General features: G+C 37.5%; 1 protein-coding gene across 11 annotated transcripts in view; it reads left to right on the forward strand.

The window, feature by feature from the left end:
- The window catches only part of Gfrl (Glial cell line-derived neurotrophic family receptor-like), a 119486-nt gene extending 99659 nt beyond the window's left edge, over nucleotides 1-19827 (forward strand). For all 11 annotated transcript variants that reach the window (XM_086833081.1, XM_086833083.1, XM_086833085.1 and 8 more), the window contains 11 exons: nucleotides 2677-2732; nucleotides 3049-3233; nucleotides 3318-3509; nucleotides 9419-9624; nucleotides 9729-9958; nucleotides 11539-11929; nucleotides 14349-14413; nucleotides 14847-15069; nucleotides 15864-15991; nucleotides 16099-16209; nucleotides 16553-19827. In XM_086833081.1, coding sequence (XP_086689207.1) covers nucleotides 2677-2732; nucleotides 3049-3233; nucleotides 3318-3509; nucleotides 9419-9624; nucleotides 9729-9958; nucleotides 11539-11929; nucleotides 14349-14413; nucleotides 14847-15069; nucleotides 15864-15991; nucleotides 16099-16209; nucleotides 16553-16834 — 2069 coding nt within the window. In that variant the 3' untranslated portion in view covers nucleotides 16835-19827. The remainder of the gene's footprint in view (nucleotides 1-2676; nucleotides 2733-3048; nucleotides 3234-3317; nucleotides 3510-9418; nucleotides 9625-9728; nucleotides 9959-11538; nucleotides 11930-14348; nucleotides 14414-14846; nucleotides 15070-15863; nucleotides 15992-16098; nucleotides 16210-16552) is intronic.
- The last annotated feature ends 1977 nt before the right edge of the window (nucleotides 19828-21804 follow it).

A 21804-nucleotide genomic window follows, 5' to 3' on the forward strand; every position in this document is an offset into this window, starting at 1 on the left:
TAAATTTTTACCAAAAACTCAAATTTAAATTCATTCAAATTTTTGCTTTTGTGTTTGAAGGTGAATATATACATATATAAATATAAATACAAACAACTTGGCGCGATCCGTACGCCATTTGGCTTTGTGCATAATTTTTGGCAATCGCTCTTTCAAACCTTTATATAAAAAAAAAAACGAAAAAACAAACGAAATCTAAGTATAGTTACAACTACAAACAATTTATACATTACAATTTCTATACATATATAAATATTTACATATATCTCGAACTATTTTAACTGCTTTTGTGTTTCAATTCAATTCCTTTTACGTAGCTTGCCATTTGTTTTGAGAGTTTTTTGAAATTTTCTTAAAACCAAAAAAAAAAACCAAGAAAAAAAAAACAAAAAGAATTAAAACAAACAATTTGCTTCCAATGCGTTTAAAACAATTTATTCCTTAATATGAATTTTGTTTGACATTTTGTTTATCTAACAGAAAAACTCTAGAAAATACAAAAAAGAATATAGAATTGTGTACAAGTTGTGAATATTTTTCGATCCTACCTTTTTCCTACGTTATGTGAGCAAAATGAAAAACCCTAAACAAAACCAAAAACTAAACAAAATTCATTTAATTTCTTTCCTAAAATATATACATAAAGTTAAACCAAAAAAAACAAAAAGAAAACCAAATCAAATTTTGTTACATTCAATTCAAGCACACTTTTTCAAATTTATTCCAACGCACCCAGTTTTTTGAATCCAAACAACCAAAAACCATAACAACTAACCCAAAGTCAAAAACGTTTTCGAACAAGTTTTTTTGAGATCCTCCAAGTCATTCCCCTTTTCAAGTGCAAACAACATTTGTGTCATACAAAAAATATACATTCTGCATTTTTCAAGTTCACCAGCCATCAAGTTCATTGTTTCATACAAAAAAAGCCACCGAAACAAAGAAATAACATCAAAAACTTCTTCTGTGAGAGACGGCGTTTTGAAGCTGGACTTTTTATCGAATATATTTAATATATATATAAGAGCTTAAAGCCAAGAAAAAACAATCTTCCCCTCAAAGAGAAAACATACAAATTGATTTTGTTAAGACTATTTTGTTCGCTGCCCGACTTTTCTGTTTGGCTTCTTCCGTGTTTTCCGTTTGAAAATCGACTTATTTGCGTTTACCTACATTGCCTTATTTGAAACATAAATTGAGTTCAATTCAGTGACCCCCAAAAAACACACACACCCAGCATAGTACAGAAACCCCAGTAAAGTATACCAAAGACTTACACATCATCACAGAGCATCGGCTATACTATATATCATGAGTCATGGAGCCATGAATCCCCCATTTTGGGGACCTCAGAAAAAATCCGAAAGATACATCCCAAAACTCACATATAAATACACACACAGTCACACAGGAGTTAGAGTATCTTTGCCGATCTATCCCCTCCTTTAAAAAAAAAAAAACAGAATACATATTTTTATCAGTAGGTTTGGTAGTTTTTAAAGTCGAAACCAATAAATAAAATAACAAATAAATCTATACAAATTTCATATACATATATATTTATATATATAGAACTTAGTTGTGTTTTGCCAGCCCTGTGACCCTGCGACCACGCCCCCAAAAATGTTGAAAGTAATAATTCCCCCCATAATTCCCATAATTGACTCTCACTCTCGAATCTCTGTCTTTGCGCCTCTCTCTAACCCCCCTGGATTCCAGTAATAGGCAATAAAAACCAAATTTGTGGAATATTTGCATTTAATTTACGTTATTTATGTGCATTTTTGTTATTTTGATTTAATAATTTCAATCGTTTTTTGTGCCGTTTCGACAAAGGGTATAATCTGCGGGGGATTGAATTTTTGGGGGATTTTTTGAAGCAAACGCTGTATGATTACCAATTGAAACTGAAGAGCGAACTGAAAGTTGGTTAATTAAAATGCAATCGATAGCGGCTGTCGCCCGAACCAACCATCAGGCTGTGATTGATATTCAGAATGGTACTCATCATATACCCTTAACGGACATGAAAAGTAATTGAGTTGTGATTAGGCCATCATTTAAACACATTTAAATACAGCTTCGCAGAGTTATATTGTACCTGTAAACATGCCAATTGAGAGTGAATAAGCAAATAAGCGACTAAAAACGTGTATAAATAAATGAAATTAATTAAGACCATTCCACTGGCGAATGTGGACAAACAAAAGGTCACGTCCATAAATTTAACATTTTAATTAGTTCTAAATGCGATCCACTCTCGATAGGTGTAATCAGCGATTTTACAACTCATTTCTAAATGATTGAGAGCACTAACCAAACCCGAATTGGGTTAAAACAGCTAATGCAATCGGCCAGTTTGGTTGGGGAAAGGCAACAACACCGCCGATATATATAGTAAATATATAGTTTTTTTTTTTGTGTGTGTGTGCAAGTGCCGAATTCGTATCGAATATGCTATAGCATAGTGAAAAAGGGTTTCGCAAATTGAAAACTAATGAACTATTTCAAACATTTTCCATACGCACCTCCGCCGCTGCGGTCACCAATTTACCCATCTGCCCAACGATAAATCCCCAATCAACCAAAAAACTCCCCCGGGCAACATTTGGTCGATGCAAAATGCAAATGCAAAATGCGACTGACACACTTGGGCACGTTTTTGGCCGGCTGCAGGTGGTCAGGATGTCGAAGTTGACCTCTCAACGGAAATAATCAAGCAACACTTTCAGGTGAGTGCAAAGAAAAGTTCCCCAAAAACGAGAGACATGGACAATGCATAAAGCAGCTCACACAATTTGCAGCGTTTATTAGGGCACTGAGAACAAAAATTTCAAAAGAATTGAATCTTTTAAAAGAATTGCATATTTTAAATTTACAGAAATTACTAGGGTTTACAAATACCTTCAATGCCATTTTATTATTATAAGTTTTAATACCTTTTATGAAAGGTTTTCGAATCTATAAAGACTTCTTTGTACAATACGAATATTATTTTATAAAAAATCAATTGCGATTCTTTTCTCTCTCTGCTTTTATCCCCTTTAGAGTACCTGTCACACGGCATTGGACACTTGCCGTGAGGATCCGTCCTGCTCCTCGTCCCTGCAACCGATGCTGATGCACTGCGAAATGCACCGTTGCAATCGCAATGCATGCATGTCCTCGCTCCAGGCCTTCTACAAGGGTCCCCACGAGGACCTCAATCTGGACATTGCCTTTTGTCTATGCAAGTAAGTGGCTGGCCATCAGCCAGGACCAAACGAAAGCCAAACCGAACCCAAAAACCAAACCAAACTCCCATTGTTCTGCTGCAGGAAAACAGGGAGCAGCCAGCAGAACGCCAATCGGCACGACATGTGCATGATTGCACAGGAAAAACTGCATCCAGTGTGCGCCCAGCGGCCGCCCGATAACAGTAATCCGGCCAGTTCCAATGGCATTTACTACCATCCGCCGCCCGCCTGTCACGTGGTCGCCGACAGCTGCAAGGAGGATCGCGAGTGCAGGTGGGTCATAATTCAAAAAATGTAGAGCGTAAAGAGAGAGAGAGTCCACCGGAAACGGAAATGTACGCAATGCCAATGTATACTTTCCGGTCATGAACGTACGGTTTTGTGAAAGCTGTTAAATTGGTAATCTAAAATTACATTTAACTAGTTAGTAAGGGGTTTTTTTTACATATTACATACGGGAATATATTCTGGGATTACAACATAATTAATGTATCTTTAATGTATACTTATATATGAATCATATAAAACAATAATATATAGATTTCCAAGGGAACTTTCCTTTGTCTTGTTCAATAATAAATGGTTACTTAAGTTTTCATATTTCAATGAATTAAATATTCATGTTGAAAGTCTTAAAAAATGTTATTAAAAAAAGTGCGTAAAGATTTACCATAATATTTAGTGGCTCTATAGAAATGAAGATCGTTCCTATGGGAGCTATACGATATATTAGTCCGATTTTCATAAAATTTTACACAAAATTCTAGAATAATATATAATGGATATATCTGAAATTTGATTAAATTCTGTTGAAAACTAAAAATGTTATCGCCACCGCGATTGTCAGTCTTCCGACAATAGCAACCGCCATTCTCATCCTCTCAAATTTCTCGATCGTTCCTATGGGAGCTATACGATATATTAGTCCGATTTTCATAATATTTTACACAACATTCTAGAATAATATATAATGAATATATATAAAATTTGATTAAATTCTGTTGAAAACTAAAAATGTTATCGCCACCGCGATTGTCAGTCTTCCGACAATAGCAACCGCCATTCTCATCCTCTCAAATTTCTCGATCGTCCTATGGGAGCTATACGATATATTAGTCCGATTTTCATAATATTTTACACAAAATTCTAGAATAATATATAATGGATATATCTGAAATTTGATTAAATTCTGTTGAAAACTAAAAATGTTATCGCCACCGAGATTGTCAGTCTTCCGACAATAGCAACCGCCATTCTCATCCTCTCAAATTTCTCGATCGTTCCTATGGGAGCTATACGATATATTAGTCCGATTTTCATAATATTTTACACAACATTCTATAATAATATATAATGAATATATATGAAATTTGATTAAATTCTGTTGAAAACTAAAAATGTTATCGCCACCGCGATTGTCAGTCTTCCGACAATAGCAACCGCCATTCTCATCCTCTCAAATTTCTCGATCCTATGGGAGCTATACGATATATTAGTCCGATTTTCATAATATTTTACACAACATTCTAGAATAATATATAATGGATATATCTGAAATTTGATTAAATTCTGTTGAAAACTAAAAATGTTATCGCCACCGCGATTGTCAGTCTTCCGACAATATCAACCGCCATTCTCATCCTCTCAAATTTCTCGATCTCCTATGGGAGCTATACGATATATTAGTCCGATTTTCATAATATTTTACACAACATTCTAGAATAATATATAATGGATATATCTGAAATTTGATTAAATTCTGTTGAAAACTAAAAATGTTATCGCCACCGAGATTGTCAGTCTTCCGACAATAGCAACCGCCATTCTCATCCTCTCAAATTTCTCGATCGTTCCTATGGGAGCTATACGATATATTAGTCCGATTTTCATAATATTTTACACAACATTCTAGAATAATATATAATGAATATATATAAAATTTGATTAAATTCTGTTGAAAACTAAAAATGTTATCGCCACCGCGATTGTCAGTCTTCCGACAATAGCAACCGCCATTCTCATCCTCTCAAATTTCTCGATCCTATGGGAGCTATACGATATATTAGTCCGATTTTCATAATATTTTACACAACATTCTAGAATAATATATAATGGATATATCTGAAATTTGATTAAATTCTGTTGAAAACTAAAAATGTTATCGCCACCGAGATTGTCAGTCTTCCGACAATAGCAACCGCCATTCTCATCCTCTCAAATTTCTCGATCGTTCCTATGGGAGCTATACGATATATTAGTCCGATTTTCATAATATTTTACACAACATTCTAGAATAATATATAATGAATATATATAAAATTTGATTAAATTCTGTTGAAAACTAAAAATGTTATCGCCACCGCGATTGTCAGTCTTCCGACAATAGCAACCGCCATTCTCATCCTCTCAAATTTCTCGATCCTATGGGAGCTATACGATATATTAGTCCGATTTTCATAATATTTTACACAACATTCTAGAATAATATATAATGGATATATCTGAAATTTGATTAAATTCTGTTGAAAACTAAAAATGTTATCGCCACCGAGATTGTCAGTCTTCCGACAATAAAAACCGCCATTCTCATCCTCTCTAATTTCTCGATCGTTCCTATGGGAGCTATACGATATATTAGTCCGATTTTCATAATATTTTACACAACATTCTAGAATAATATATAATGGATATATCTGAAATTTGATTAAATTCTGTTGAAAACTAAAAATGTTATCGCCACCGCGATTGTCAGTCTTCCGACAATAGCAACCGCCATTCTCATCCTCTCAAATTTCTCGATCGTTCCTATGGGAGCTATACGATATATTAGTATGATTTTCATAATATTTTACACAACATTCTAGAATAATATATAATGGATATATCTGAAATTTGATTAAATTCTGTTGAAAACTAAAAATGTTATCGCCACCGCGATTGTCAGTCTTCCGACAATAAAAACCGCCATTCTCATCCTCTCTAATTTCTCGATCGTTCCTATGGGAGCTATACGATATATTAGTCCGATTTTCATAATATTTTACACAACATTCTAGAATAATATATAATGGATATATCTGAAATTTGATTAAATTCTGTTGAAAACTAAAAATGTTATCGCCACCGCGATTGTCAGTCTTCCGACAATAAAAACCGCCATTCTCATCCTCTCTAATTTCTCGATCGTTCCTATGGGAGCTATATGATATATTAGTCCGATTTTCATAATATTTTACACAACATTCTAGAATAATATATAATGGATATATCTGAAATTTGATTAAATTCTGTTGAAAACTAAAAATGTTATCGCCACCGCGATTGTCAGTCTTCCGACAATATCAACCGCCATTCTCATCCTCTCAAATTTCTCGATCCTATGGGAGCTATACGATATATTAGTCCGATTTTCATAAAATTGTACACAAAATTCTATAATAATATAAAATGGCTATATCTCAAATTTAATTAAATTCTGTTGAAAAATAAAAATGTTATCGCCACCGCGATTGTCAGTCTTCCGACAATAAAAACCGCCATTCTCATCCTCTCAAATTTCTCGAACGTTCCTATGGGATCTATACGATATATTAGTCCGATTTTCATAAAATTTTACACAAAATTCTAGAATAATATAAAATGGCTATATCTCAAATTTAATTAAATTCTGTTGAAAAATAAAAATGTTATCGCCACTGCGATTGTCAGTCTTCCGACAATAAAAATCGCCATTCTCATCCTCTCAAATTTCTCGATCGTTCCTATGGCAGCTATATGATATAGTCGTCCGATCCGGCCCGTTCCGACATATATACGAGTGAGAGTATATAGAAGACTAACTGCAAAGTTTCATTCAGAGAGACTAGTTTGCGCAGAAACGGACAGACGGACATGGCTAGATCGATTCGACTGTTGATCCTGATCCAAATTATATATACTTTATATAGTCGGTGGTGCCTCCTTCACTGCGTTGCAAACTTCTGACTGAAATTATAATACCCCGTAAGGGTATAAAAAGTGTTAAAATTATTTCAGACGATACCTTAAAATGATACTGCATACAAAAATCCTTTAGGGATTTTTAAAATGGTTTGAGTTTGTGCTAAGTTAGATAAACTGTCAAATAAACTTTAAATCCATTTTATCTTTATATTTTCTACTTTATACTTTTATCTATATCTTTGATAATCATATAAAAACTGTTCCCAATCACAGTAATTGCCACATACTACTATATACTGCCGTATTATTTTTGAACTTGCCACCAATTCAATTAGACGAAATTGGATTTCCCCCAGACTTAGTCTCATGCTCGCGTTGATATTGAATTAGAGGCGTTTAGCCACGGCAAAGTCTGCGAAAGCCGCAACTTTGATGACACTTAGCCGAACTCGTTAAATTGACACAAGCTTGATGCTTCGGAATTTTGTAGTTGCCAGCAAGCGGGGCATAAAATTACCACTTTGCCAAAGGCAACTCCATCACACCAAGTCCCATACTCAATCTCCACAACTCAGAAGAGCCGAAGCTGAAGCTGAAGCCAGAGAAGGAGCCGGAGTCAGCTCTTCATTAAGCCAGACAGCACCTAAAACTTGCAGGCCAGACCGCGTGAATGTGTCAAACACAAAGTTAAGTTATAAATACGATGCAGCAGGAGCAGCACCCCCATCCTCGTCCTCATCCTTACTCTCACCCTGAAGCTGTCATCTCGAATGCACATGCTTAGAAACCGGGTGAGGTGAAGAGGGAGTTTTGGGTTGTTTCGGCGTGTTTGTTTGTTTGTTGTCATGTTACGGCTGAACGACCGCAAAGTACGTGGTCGTGTGCTGTGGCTGTGGAAATTAATTGCCTTTTAAGTGAATCGCACTTGCTTTGGTAAACAACTAAATTGGACTAATGACGCTCATTTTGTATGCTGCAGCACCAGCTGCCTGCTTAAGGAGGGGTGTAAAGTCATGCCCTCTGCCGGGGCAACGTGTGGAGTGCTTATGTTGACTTATTACGTATACGACGCGTTGTGCGCCAACACGTGCCTTAGTCTGAACCCGAGCCTGTGCCTGAGCCTGAACCTGTGCCTGCGAGGGGTGACTGCGGCAAAATGCTCATTTGTTTGGCTGCCATCGAAGTTGCAGCACTCTGACGTCTTAAACTGCACTTTGTTGGCCGCACAATTTTCAATTGAATAGCAACCATTGCAGACATTATGCAATCCATAAAGCACAGGAAAATCTCAAAGATTACGTCAAATGCCGATTGAGATGGGTTGCAGCAACTGTGCAGTGGAAACAAGGCTTCCTGGAAAAATGTCCGAATCTAAGAATAATTTTTCTATAAAGGAAAAAAAACAAACGTAGAAGAATTTATAGGTTTAAAGTCCTTGGAATTTATTCAGTAATTATCATAAAATTTGAGTTTCAAACTTCCTGCACCTGACCTGTAGCCACAATTAGGAAGCATCCAATATCCCATTGATATGCCCAAGTCATCGCCTTGTGACGATAATCAGCAATTGAAATATTACGCATACGTCGCATGCCTTTTGACCAAAAATCCCCACTCGTATCCCGAAAGCCTGAGAACCTGGGCCTCATAAATTTTACCTGCTCTGATGATGCGACAGCAAAACCGACATTCCCCCTCCCAGCATTGCCACCAAGACGATGAAATGCAGTAGAATTCCAAGAGAGAAGAGTAATGCCGGCACAAATTGGCCGACATCAATCTCAGGTGAGGGAGAAGCTGCAGTGCAGTGCAATGCAGTGCCGGCAATGGGACACTTATCACCATCACCGGAGGACCTAGAGGACTTGGAGGACCAAAGGAGATGCATCTACATCTGCAGCTAACTGGCGCATGACGGACACGAAGACTTCCAGCCAGTGTCATGGCAATGGAAATGGGTTTTTGGGGATGCCAGCTTCTCAGAGAAGCTTACTTGGGTTTTACGAGGCTGCTTATCAGTACACTGCAAAATAGACATAGGGTTGTATGTTGGAAGTGCATTTAATATATTAAAAATTAATATTGAAGGCTTTGAATATGAAAGGAAAAAGTGTTGGGTGAGAGTTCTAGGAAAAATCTTGGGATTAGCTTTACTTTTACAATAAAGATTGTCATAATAAACCTATTCGAGTGCAATTTAACTTGAAACCGTATCAATTTCTTCTGTCTTGTTCTTGCAGACTCAAGTTGGAGTATTACGAGCAGGCCTGTGCGGTGGACAGCGTGACCAAAAAGTGTGCCGGCAGACCAAGCGGATGTCGAACGGCAATGATTGGCATACTGGGAACCATGCTGAGGACGACCTGTGCCTGCCAGGGAACAGATCCCCAGCACTTGTACCAATGCGTGGGATGGCGACGACTGCTGTGGATGAATCCTTGCGTGGGTAAGTCTCAGGAACTCTCAAAAAATATATGTATATTTTATTCAGAGTTTAAAATAAAATTAAATAAAATTATGCTTCGACATCTCTTATTTCCCCACCTATAGTTGAGGCTCAAAAGGATTTCCATATGAAGCGATTGGCTGAGCTCGGTTTCCTTACCACCACAACGACGACAACGACCACCACGACGACCACAACAACGACGACGACGACACGGGCACCACCGCCGCCACCTCCACCGCCGCCCACCACAACACCGACGACGACGACCAGCCTGCAGCCGAAGCAAACGCCAAGGAAACCGGCAACGCACATCTTCAAGGACGTATATGCGGTGAGTATGCCTACTTGGGCATCTTAGGCCCCATCCCCACCCCCATTCGAGTCCTAATTGCCCAATGTGGTCAACTAGTGGTCGATTTGACCCGATCCTTACTATTTGGCGTTGTGTCTACCTTTAACAAGCATCAACAACAGTTACTCCCAACGCATCGTTCCCTTTATTAATCCTTTGGTTGGTCCATCCATCCTTCGGTTTCGCTTTCTGTTCTGTTTCCCAATCAGCACTCAATCAGTGGCTCAAAAAGGGGGCGGCTTGCGGGTGGGCGTGGCTATTGTGGGTTGAGCATGGCAAAGTGGACAATATGCCACACAACATGCCAGGTCAAAACAAAGTCCACATCCCGGATTCTGTACTGGTCCTGGCCACTAAAACTATCACTCTAACAAAATACTTTGCATATTTGAGTAGTTAAAAAATGCATTTGTTGTTTATTTATGAAGAATTTAGTAGAGAAAAGAGCTTAGAAAATATGTTTTTGTAGGAAAATAAAGGAAGTGAAAATCCTTTTTTACATGTAAAAAAACGTATGCATTTATTGTATAATCAAAGTAAGCACTCATTTTTAAAAATCTTAATTTACCCAGCAAAAAGTTGGTACATATGTATTATATATTTCAAATAAATATATAAATATTGCAGGACAATAGTATAATTATTTATATTCTTTTTGCATTAATAGAACTAACGAGTTCTTGTATTTATCTGAATATAACAAGTGACAGTTCATTTATTTCATAGTGAATAGTTGATATAAAAATTACATATTATTAATGTTTATTTTTCTATTGCCTCAAAAAAAAAGGTATATAAAAGTAAAAGTTGCTAAATAGAAAGTAAATACAAATTAAATACATTTTTAATATTTATTTTTTAACTGTCTCAAAAGAACTATATACATTCCATCGCTAAATTAATGCTTAAGAAAGCCCTACAAATTACAATATGCTCTTCACCCTGATCAAAATACGTTTTAAAATCAGAAAAACTTTAGTTTATTTATATATATTTAATGTATAGGCTATACAATATCCCTTTTTCGAGTGTGGATCAGTTTCCTGGTATCCTGGTAAACTTCTGTTTCTGTTTCTGTTTCTGTTTCTGCTTGTGGCCCAGTTCCTCGGGTTGTGCAAACCGACAAAGCAATCAATTTCTGTGACCTGCAGCAGCTACTGCAACTGCTACTGTTGCCTTTGCAGTGGCGGCAGCAAAAAGATTAAGCCCCCCTTTCCTTTCCCCCCTTAAAAAAATATGTATATATGTACATATAATATATCCGTATTCGTTTTCAAACTCTTTAACATCCTTTTTCTCTCTCCCTTCGACAATGCAAACCAACAACACCAACAACAACAATAATAACGACGAACAATTGCAACAATGAACCGCAAAAACCACAAAAAAAATGCAAATAAATAAATAAAAATGTGGAAAAACAAATATGAAACAAATAAAAATATAAAAAAAAAACCCTGCAACAAAATTGAAAAACCACGAAACGCAAAACCAAACCGTAAAAAAAAACAACAACAAACAACAAAAAATATGGGAAAATTGTTGGGGAAAACCGGCAGCCAAAAGAGAAATCAGAGCCAGCATCGGTGGAACACAATTATCTCGATCTGCCCGATTCAATCCCGCTGCCCAGCGTAAATGTCGAGAGCGGCGGAAATGGCGGAAATGACGATTATCGCAGCGGCAACAACGGCCATGGACACGGAAATGGAAATGGCAATGGTAACGGGAACGGTAACGGTAACGGCAACGGTAACGGCAACAGCGGCAGACGTAAAAATAACGGAAAGGGGGGAGGGGGACGCGGCAACAGTGGCAGTATAGATTTCGATGATCCAGTAATTTTCGTCGACCCAAGGGAAACAACGGAATTTGTGGGCATCAGCATCACGGAGCCGGTAACCACAACAACCACAACAATGGCGACCACGACAACAACGCAGCCGCCAAGTAAGTAAATGCAAGTGGGTAACAAATTGCTCCCATGTCCACCGAGTTGGAATCGGTTGGGCGTCCAATTGCGGTTGGATCTGTCCGAAAATTATACTCTTTATATCTGTATATTCGTCTGACATTCTCGATTATGAGAGCGAGCTCTCCTCAGGTGTATGTGTGTGGTCAAGGTCTCAGGTGCCTCATCTAAAGTTGCCGCCAGCTTAATAACAATTAGCAGGTACTCTACACTCGGCAAAAAAATCAAGGGATGGGAAAAAGAAAGAAAAGAAAGAAATTGTACTCGAAATTACATTTAACAGTTATTTATTCAAGTTAAAAATCAGTATAGATGTACACATACAAGGCACAGAACTCAATTATATCAAAATAAAGTCCTTAAAAACAGTCTCTTTTACTTTACTATATATATATTAACAATATTTCCAAAGTCCTGAATCATTAGTATTCAAAGCTAACTAGCCTATGCGGTTATGACACTAATTCACTAATAAAAGGCCTCCTTTGAACCTACGAAAGAGACAACTATATCTCATGTTTTTCTCGATTGTCTTTTTTTTAATGCGACTACGGTCACACCGATTAAAAATGGAAAGAAATTTAATAGATAATTTCTGGACTTTGGTCCATTTTATTTTGAGCAATTAACAGGAAGACAACAGCTAAAGGCAATACATATTGTAAGACCGTATTGATAACACATACTTAATGAGAAATTCATATACTTTTTAGTTATAATGCATTAGAATGCATTAAAGTAGTATTTTTATTATCATAGTAATTTTTCCGAAGAATATCGATTTTCTTAGATTATTTATTTATTTGAAGTGTCATAAAGGGATTATGTGTGAACTTGGTTAAAATCCTCTTCTGAAAACTTAAATTAAACTTGAACTAGTATCATACCCGCATAATTTAAAGACTATTAAATTTAAAATCTAATATAAAAGAAATACACTAAACAAACCTTCAATTGATAGATTTTTGTATTCCTTTTATCCCCCCAAAGTCAAAGTAAAAAACATTTCTTCATTAAAACATTATCCATTTTTTAACGTGCATCACTCCCACTCACATTTTTATACATTTGGGCATCGTTTCCGTTTTGAAGTTTTCAACATAATTGATGCGGTGACTGCGGTTGTTTGGCTAATTGAAAGCATAACTCAGCGACGACCGTGATTATTATTTTAATATTTTGTGCGCACAAATCATTTAAAATTCAGTATCCGCATTGGTCATCCCACGTGCGCACACACACAACACACACACACATGAGGAGGGCCACAACCGGAAATGAGTTTGTTTTCGGCTGATGTGGCAATTATACTGGGGGGAATATGTGTGTGTGTGCCCAATGTAAAGTCCGCCAAAATGCCGTAGAGTCTTGGCAAATCCTAGGACATGGCAAATCCGATTATGCTTTGAATGCCAAGCGCACACATAACATATCACTCGACTGCATTGTGATAATACTTCCGTTGTTTAAAAGCTCCTGCCGAGGACATCGTTTATTGTCCATTCATTTATCACAGGGACTACCGGGGGCCACGAGGCGTGTGTTTACAAACATCATTAAAAATGTAAATGAGTTTGTTTGTTTGTTTGTTGTCCAGTCCGTCAGCTTGTCCGTCAGTTTGTCCGTCAGTTTGTCAGTTTGCCAGTTTGTTAGCCAGGCAGTCAGTCAGGGCTGCCATCCCGTGTGGTCAGCTCGTCCGGTGTAATTATTTAGACACTTGGGACATTTGGCTTTGAATTTTGCATGAAATGTTTCTGGCCCGCAGCTGAACCTGTTTGTGTCTCATCTATAATTGATTTTGCTCCCTGCCGGGAGCTAGGATATTTTAAAACTATATTTAACTATTGTAAACTACAGTGTGTGTAGGCTTCAATTATTTATGTGCATTTTATAGCGGCTTTATTGGTAAAGTTTTCGCTAAAATAGGGATTTTGATTAGGGGCCGAGACCCCAGGTGCCAGTTAAGTCACATCTTGGCCATTTTTAAAGTGCCCATTGGTGGTAATTAAGTGCGAAAGTCAGGTCTCGGTCTCGGGTGTGTAAATTTGTGCTACATAAACAAAAACACACACTCGCGATGCCCGGGAGAAACTTTTTGGGGAAAGGCCAGGAAAAAGTCGTAATGGCTTTGATGACATGATGAATGCCCCACATGAGTGGCGGATATCCTTTATTTTCGGGGCACGAGTGGCATGGTCGGGTGAGGAGGCAACAAACACTTAAAGCCACAGAAACATGAGTGGAATAGTCAACATTGTTCGTCGAGTGAAAATTAAGTTGAATCAAAGGTGTTAAACTGGTTTACGGCACTGCTTTCAGTGTCGACAAATTGGTTTAATGAATTATTCCATCAAATATGAAGTGCTTTTTGAAAATTGAAAACGATTTTATTTGCAGGAAACTGTGTGGTGCAACGACCTCGACAATCAGATCAACTAATTCGTGAGGGCAGCAGCAAGCGGGTAAGTAAATTATTGGTCAAATCAAATGCATTTGGCCAATAAAACCTTAAGTGAGATAATTTTAATATAAATAGTTGGCAAGCCGAAATGCAAATATAAATGGAAATTAATATTTCATTCATATTTTGGCCTGGATTTGTATTTGAAAGTGCTTTATCTCGCATTAACATAAGTAAAAGTTAAGCCAGAGAAAAATGGCTAGCTGGCTGAAAGTAGAAAATGTGAAAATATGTACGAAAACCTGCACGTGTTGGCACGTGCTGGGGAAAATAGGGAAATCATAAAACAAACATACATGTATGTAGCAAAGTTAAGGGTTTGTTGTTTTGTGCCATCATTTAATTATGGTCACGCCGGGCGTATACGTAACGTAACCGCACAATGCAATTTAATGCTTTCCCTCCTTATATATTTTGTTGTGCTTCCTTTACAGATCTACTCCTTGGACGATGTGGAGTGCAGCGAGCTGTGCAGCTGCGGCGACTCTCTTACCCTCACCTGCCACGCCCTCTGCGTGCCCTTTGCCCCCTGCCGCACCGCCCTCGCCTTCTACAGCCACGCCTCGCCCGCCTACCAGGCGTTCCGCGGTCGCTGCCTCTGCTACTCGGGCCGCTTCATCTGCATGAAGCCGCCGCTTGGGGAGTACATTCTGCCAGGTGAGTTTGTCTGCATATCCTTTGCTATCCTTGCTGTCCAACCGCCCTGCTGCCTTTCTACCACCTTTTTCCTTACCCCCTTTTGCGGCATTACGTTGGCGTGTCGAGTTCGCAGTGCGTTAAGCACTTAGCGATTATCGCCGGCGACAGGCAATGACGAGGCGGGGCTGTCAGGTGGAATGCAGCTGCATTTTTGTGTGTGTGCCGCAAAGATCTTTAAGGAAGTCCACCAGGAATCCGTACTTGAAGAATTTAAGCTTGAGTTTATAGTTTATAGTTGAGAAAAAATGTACATTTTGAGAGCATAAAGTTCTATTTCAATTTTAATTTATACAGTAACTCAGAGGGGCTTTAGAACTCACTAGAGTTTTCATAACTCTTAAAAATATGTTCTAAATGAATTGTAATTTCTTAACTTAAAATTTGTAATGACTTCTGGGGCATCCTATCCTAATTTTCTAGACCCAAAATGGCCTTTAAAAGGTCTCTAAAAATTACAAGAAAAGAGAATCCTGCGAGGGAAGCTTGTGGCTTTGCTTTAAGGCCTTTTGTCAGGACACCTCCTTCTCGGGCGCTGAGGAGCCACTTGAGAGAGAGCATATTTGACACAGAAAAAGAAAAACCATTGTGGCAGCAGCAAGGTTGCATGGCTCTTGTCCACTTGCCACTTGCCACATGGCACTGGCACTTGCGTGCGTTTTTGTACGCGGATTCCGTAGTAAATTACGTTTTGCTGCAATTGATGTGGCATTCGCTACATTTTTTGTCCCCTCTCTCTGTTTCCTTCTCTACAGGTGGTGTATTCCTGCTTTTGGGCTATAGTGCCGCCGACGAGGCACTGCTCCGTCCTCACACGAACCTCGGGGTTCAGGATGCCGTGCGTGCCCTGCAGCAGTATGTAACCACATACATCGATAATCAGGTAAGCCGCTGCCTCAGGTTTCGCTATGGTCGAGCATCGAACGCATAGTAAAGTTATGTCCAGGCAATATATATATTAATTGCATTCCATCACCTCTCTCCGTTCAGACGCAGTGCACCCTAACGCTGTTCAATATGACCGAGGAGAACATAATCATAGCTGCGCGTTTGCCACACGATGGCAAACTGAAGGATATTGAGCTGCTGCGCAAGGAGAAGGTACGTTAAGATGCTGCAGGCACATGTACAGAGAGAAATTACGGAAGATTTAAAGATAATTAGGCAGAAATATCCTTCTTCAAAGCATAAATATTGCAATATTGAATTCTAAATTGCTTTATAATTGACTATAAATTATATTTTGTTTAAGAAATATATCCGATATCCCTTGGAAAATTGAAAACTAGTCAAAATTGTTTACCAAACTCTCTAGAATTTTGATTTAAATGAATACTTTATACCTTTTCCCTCTCTGTTCAATACACCGATTTACTAAAAATCAATTTCCCCTCCCGAAAATAATCCAATCGACGACTTTGGCTGCTTATCTATCTGCCTGCAGGACGAGTGCACCGCGATACTGAAGACCATCAGTCATCAAATCAATAGCGAGCACAGCGAGCTTCAATCCCACCGTTTGCTCAGCATTTTCAAAATGTCCGAAGTCGAGGTCATTTGGCCGGAGAGTACGAGTGCGGCGGCACGGAGTGGACACGGTTCCGTCTGTCAGTTTGCCAGCGACGGTGGATGCCACCGGCTGCTCTATGTGATGATGCTGGCGGTGGCCGCTTACTTCTCCAGCTGGACAGCGTTGTGTGTGAGCGATGTGGCGATGTGGACATGACAGCCGCATAGCTGAAGGATTGAGGCAAGGACAATTGCATAACTGTACGTAGTAGATACTTGGTGGGGGAAGGATAACGATAACGATAGCTATAACTATAAACTATAAACCATAATGATATGGTGCCTCCCATGGCCATGGAATAGCATAATCGTAATACTGTGTTGTATACATTTAGGGGCTAGTTCTGTGTTTTTTAGCTGCGATTATTGTGAAGCTTTGTTGTTGACCCTTTGACAATGTTTGTGCTGTCCCTTTTGATACGAACGTATGTATGTGTGGATTTGCGGGATATATATACAGAAACTTATATAGGACATATGCATATACTATAGAACTCGACACTAGATTAATCTATCATTTAATGTGAAAACGGAAAAACTGCTGTCTACATAATAATACTGTTAGCAAACTCAATAGTTGGATTTGACATGTGAGGAGATGTGTGTATATAGAAGCAAGTATTAAGCAGCCATTAAGTACTATCCGTAGCTAGAGTTTTATACGGTAAACAATATATATATTTCTGTCCACACACACACATTATACACACAACACACACATTAAGACCCTCTCATTGTTTGCTGTTTAAGCTCTTTCAAGTTCTTGGCTGCCTCAATTAAAAATGGGAAATTATTAAACGCCTTAACAACGCTTACGCCAGTGTATGGATCCCTCGGATATGACGGCGCTTTCTCTCTTTTGATTTTTAATTACATTTTAATACGACTCGACCTTTTGACGGGACAAACAAATAAGTGTCGGGGCAAGCGAATGCGAAAACTCACTCGTTTAACACTCTTATGCAAATCGGTATTGTTAATTTATTTCATAGTTTCACCGTTTCATTCGGAGGCGGGAAAACAATTACGGTTTCATTATCAATTATGCGTTCTGCATTTCTGCATTGTTCCACGGGGCAGCCACGGACGACCTCAACCTCGCCTCGTTTCAACAGGTTTCATTGCTATATAATATATATATATACAAAATATATATATATGTATCCCTTTGTTCAGTTCGCTGTACATATTCCAACCTGCTCCTACCACTTTGTACTCCTCAATTGACGTAAATAAATACTAACAGTACATATCAATATGAACACCTAAACGAGTTTTACACGAAAATTCTTCTCGAATCTTTTGTATATATAATTCTTTATACCAAAAAACTAAAAACAAAACTATACATAATATTTACAACGATATACAAAACAAGTAAATACAAGCCTACAAACCCCCTATGGAATATGGTACGAGATCTCAAATGCAAGTTAGTCAAAGTAACTAAGTTAAAGTGTGTATGGAACGAGACTTTAGTTGAGCCTTAAAGAAAATATGTAAACTAGAAACTATTGTAAATAGTAGGAAAGGGAAGAAAAACAACACCTGAGTGAATGGAAAATCTATGAATATTAATGGAGTGTTTGGATGCATACACACACAACACACTCACACACACACTTTAAGCCTAAGCTTGACCATTTTGAACCGAAAAGAAGATGAGAAATTTGTAGCAGTGTAAAATGTGCACGTATTGAGAATGGTCACAATCATGAAAAAATGTCTTCCTTAATGCATATACTCGGCGATATGTATTATGTTTATACACATAGAAAAAAAGAAAAGGAAATATATATATATATACGAAATACCTATACCTATACCTATACCTTACCTATACCTATACGATATCTGGCAATGAACCCAAAACCTACGCTTCAGTTAGACAAAAGATAATGTAATATACACACCGATGGGTTAAACAATATCACTCTATCAAATATCCTTGCAAATTATAACACTGTTGACACGAATTAAAAAACTAACCGCAGCATATCTAAGTCAAAGAAAATATACCCCAAAAATAAATATAAATATATATAATAATTATTAATAAATATATACGTATGCGTAAAGTTATAAACGTTAGAGAGCATTGAAAAAACTACTTTAATAGTGTCTAGAGAAAGCAACGCTTTAACTTAAATCTAAAAAACAGCAGCAGCAGAAAGTGTGTTTGTAAAGTCAATTTCTTTTGGGGAAACCTGCTTGAGAAATATCATCTAGCTAAATATTAGACGAATTTAAGGCAAAACTAAACTATCGAGCAGCTCGTGTATCCTTAGGAAATAGGGGAAATTAGTGAAAATTGTTTCGGGCTATTGAAATTCAGTTTCATTTTGCTAACCAATCCGCATCGTTTTTATGGCCAACTGAAGCAGCAACTAAGTCGTTATATATTTTCGGACCCCATATCAGTGACCGGGGACAAGTCGAGTGTATTGTTTCATCCTTGAATCCCAGATCCCCCCTCAATCATCTCTATATACATCACTCGCCCTCCAATGGGTGCGGACAAAGCGTAGCTACAATGTAAAGTACCGTTAAAGAATGATGAAAAACGAAAGGGAAATGAAGAAAATTACAAAATAGTCATCGCATTAATGTAAAAAGCAGGCAAAAAGGGCAAAAAGGAAAAACTAGCATACTAAAATAGCAATCTGTAGCAAGGATACGTATAAATTCCAGGATAGCAAAATCACAAAAGGCATAAATAGCAAAAAAATAAACGTAAGGCGGAGGGAGGGAAAGAAAAACCATTGAAAATTATGCATGGGGAATTCAAGAAAGGAGCACTTCAAGTTTAAAGCTGTAAGTTGAAACCTAAGCAGTAAACGATAAATTAATAACTATAAATAAATAAATAAATATACGATATGTTAGGGAAAAGCATACGATTGAGTGTGTATGTAAGTATGTGGGCTTTATGTTAACGTATACAAAAAGAAAAACAACAACCGAATTGAGGTACATGAATAACGTTAAAATTAAATATAAACAAGGAAAAAACACTATGGAATAAACCAAAAGCGAATGGCATATTTGTAATAAACACAAAGAACATGAACAATGTAAGTAAAACAAACAAAGAAAAACAAACAGCAGAAAATAAAGAAATGCAAAATAACAAAAAATATAGACAGTAAAGATCCGTGAGACTTTATTTTTTATGACTTTTGAATAGGTAAGTAAAAGCATAAAGCTAAGTCTTATGAATCTCTCTTTAATAAGTAGTGATTAGCTTTTGTATCTTTGAAATTATATACCATACTTTTAGGCATCTTTTATTTAGGTGGTTTTAAACTCCATGGGATATTGGTTACTTAATTGTTTAATATCCTTTTAATTCATCTTTAAAGTGTCGAAACGCATACATAGAAATAATACATCATAAAGAATTAATCAGCCATCATATCTATATAATTATATTTCACATTATTAGACACCTTGTTAAGGGTATTTCAAACCCTTACTGATTTTAGTAACCTAATTGTTTATTATCCTTTTATTTCTCCTGTTTTCTTCAACTGTTCAGTTTGAAATCTTTCTGGGTCACATGACTCGCGATGCGCACTTCATTATTGACCCCCAAAACGCCTCGAAGCGATCGGCAACTAAGTATGTGACACTATCGAAGGGAACAAAGCCACGGATACAATACAATACAATGCCATGGGAGTGCCCTGGAAGAGATATTGGGGGTACAAAACTACAAAGACAGCGCGCAATAAGGAGAAGTCCTTCTTGAGCGGCAAGCAAACAAACACAACCATACACACACTCACACACACACTCTTAGTGGCAGAAGAAAAACAACAAACAAGGGCAAAAAGGCGGCAGCAGAAAAAGCAAAATGAACTGACTTGGCTGAAAAGAAAAGCCAACCACACAATGCCTTTGTATATGGTTGTGGGGAACAAAAGATGAGCCGAAGACAAAGACACTTGCTCAAGGCAACGCCGTTTCATGGCTTAAACTCAAGTTCCCTGGGAACCACTCGAATGCACTCCACACACCCACAACACCCACAGAAACACACCCCCCCAGCTTGAACAACAAAGACTAAGGTCAATCATTGGAATTTTGCCAGTTAATTCGCATACAAAAGGCGGTGGCCCAGAAGAGAATGAAAATAACACGAGCCGAGAGAGAAAGCTTTGCTTTTTCTTTTCCACCATCGAGTCTGCCTCCCCTTTGACCTGCCACGCCCATTGGCATGCTGAGTTTGGCATTTATACTTCCACTTAATTAGGTAATAAATGATTGAAGAAATTATGTCTAGACGTGAGGACAATTCCGATGCCTTGGCCACATACACTCACATACTCTGTGTGAATTCATTCCTGGCACGTGAGGGGCTAAAATGTTGCAAATTTCCACACAATCACACACTGGGACACACACACATTTGACATTCATTTGAATAGAATTTGTATTTCATTCTCTTCGTGATTTGAAAGCAGGCATAAATTGTAAACAATTTCTTTTTGATTCAATTTGTATAACCTGCTGCCGCTAAGTGGCAATGCTTTTATACGAGACGATGGTGTAGGCTATATGTACATATATGTATTTATTTCACATTTAATATCACATTCAGGAGAGAAACGATGCCTGAATAGCAAAACCGAGAGTGAAACGTAATGAATGCGGGGGATTGGTGGTGGCAAACGGGGCGTATACGCGATGCGGGCTCTTGCCAGTTCATTAATATGGTGCAAATACGTTGAAGGTCGATGATATGAGGCATGTACTATATATACTGTATTGTGTACACTTCTAAGTACAGAAAGGAAAATGTGCTAAGAAAAATATTATATAATAATATAGATATATATAGAGATAGAAATATATGCTGGAGAGTGTGACATCAAAATATTCCAAAGGGAAAGGTTAAAGATTGACTTAGGAAAATAGTAATGACAAAAACAACAAAATAAAGGAATACTAAGCCTAGAAGGATCAAAATGAAAATTTTATTTATAGTCGTGTTTTGTTTGCATTTTGTGAATATAACTGATTTTGTTTTGAAATATTTTTAAAATTTAAATAATATTTAAACCTTTCGTCTATCAAGCTTGAAGAAAACAATTTAAATAAAAATACCTTTTCATTGATAGAGTT

This window comes from Drosophila serrata, unplaced genomic scaffold (genome assembly GCF_035046125.1).
Source record: "Drosophila serrata isolate PLE 108 unplaced genomic scaffold, ASM3504612v1 contig_269, whole genome shotgun sequence".
Classification (NCBI taxonomy): Eukaryota; Metazoa; Arthropoda; class Insecta; order Diptera; family Drosophilidae; genus Drosophila; species Drosophila serrata.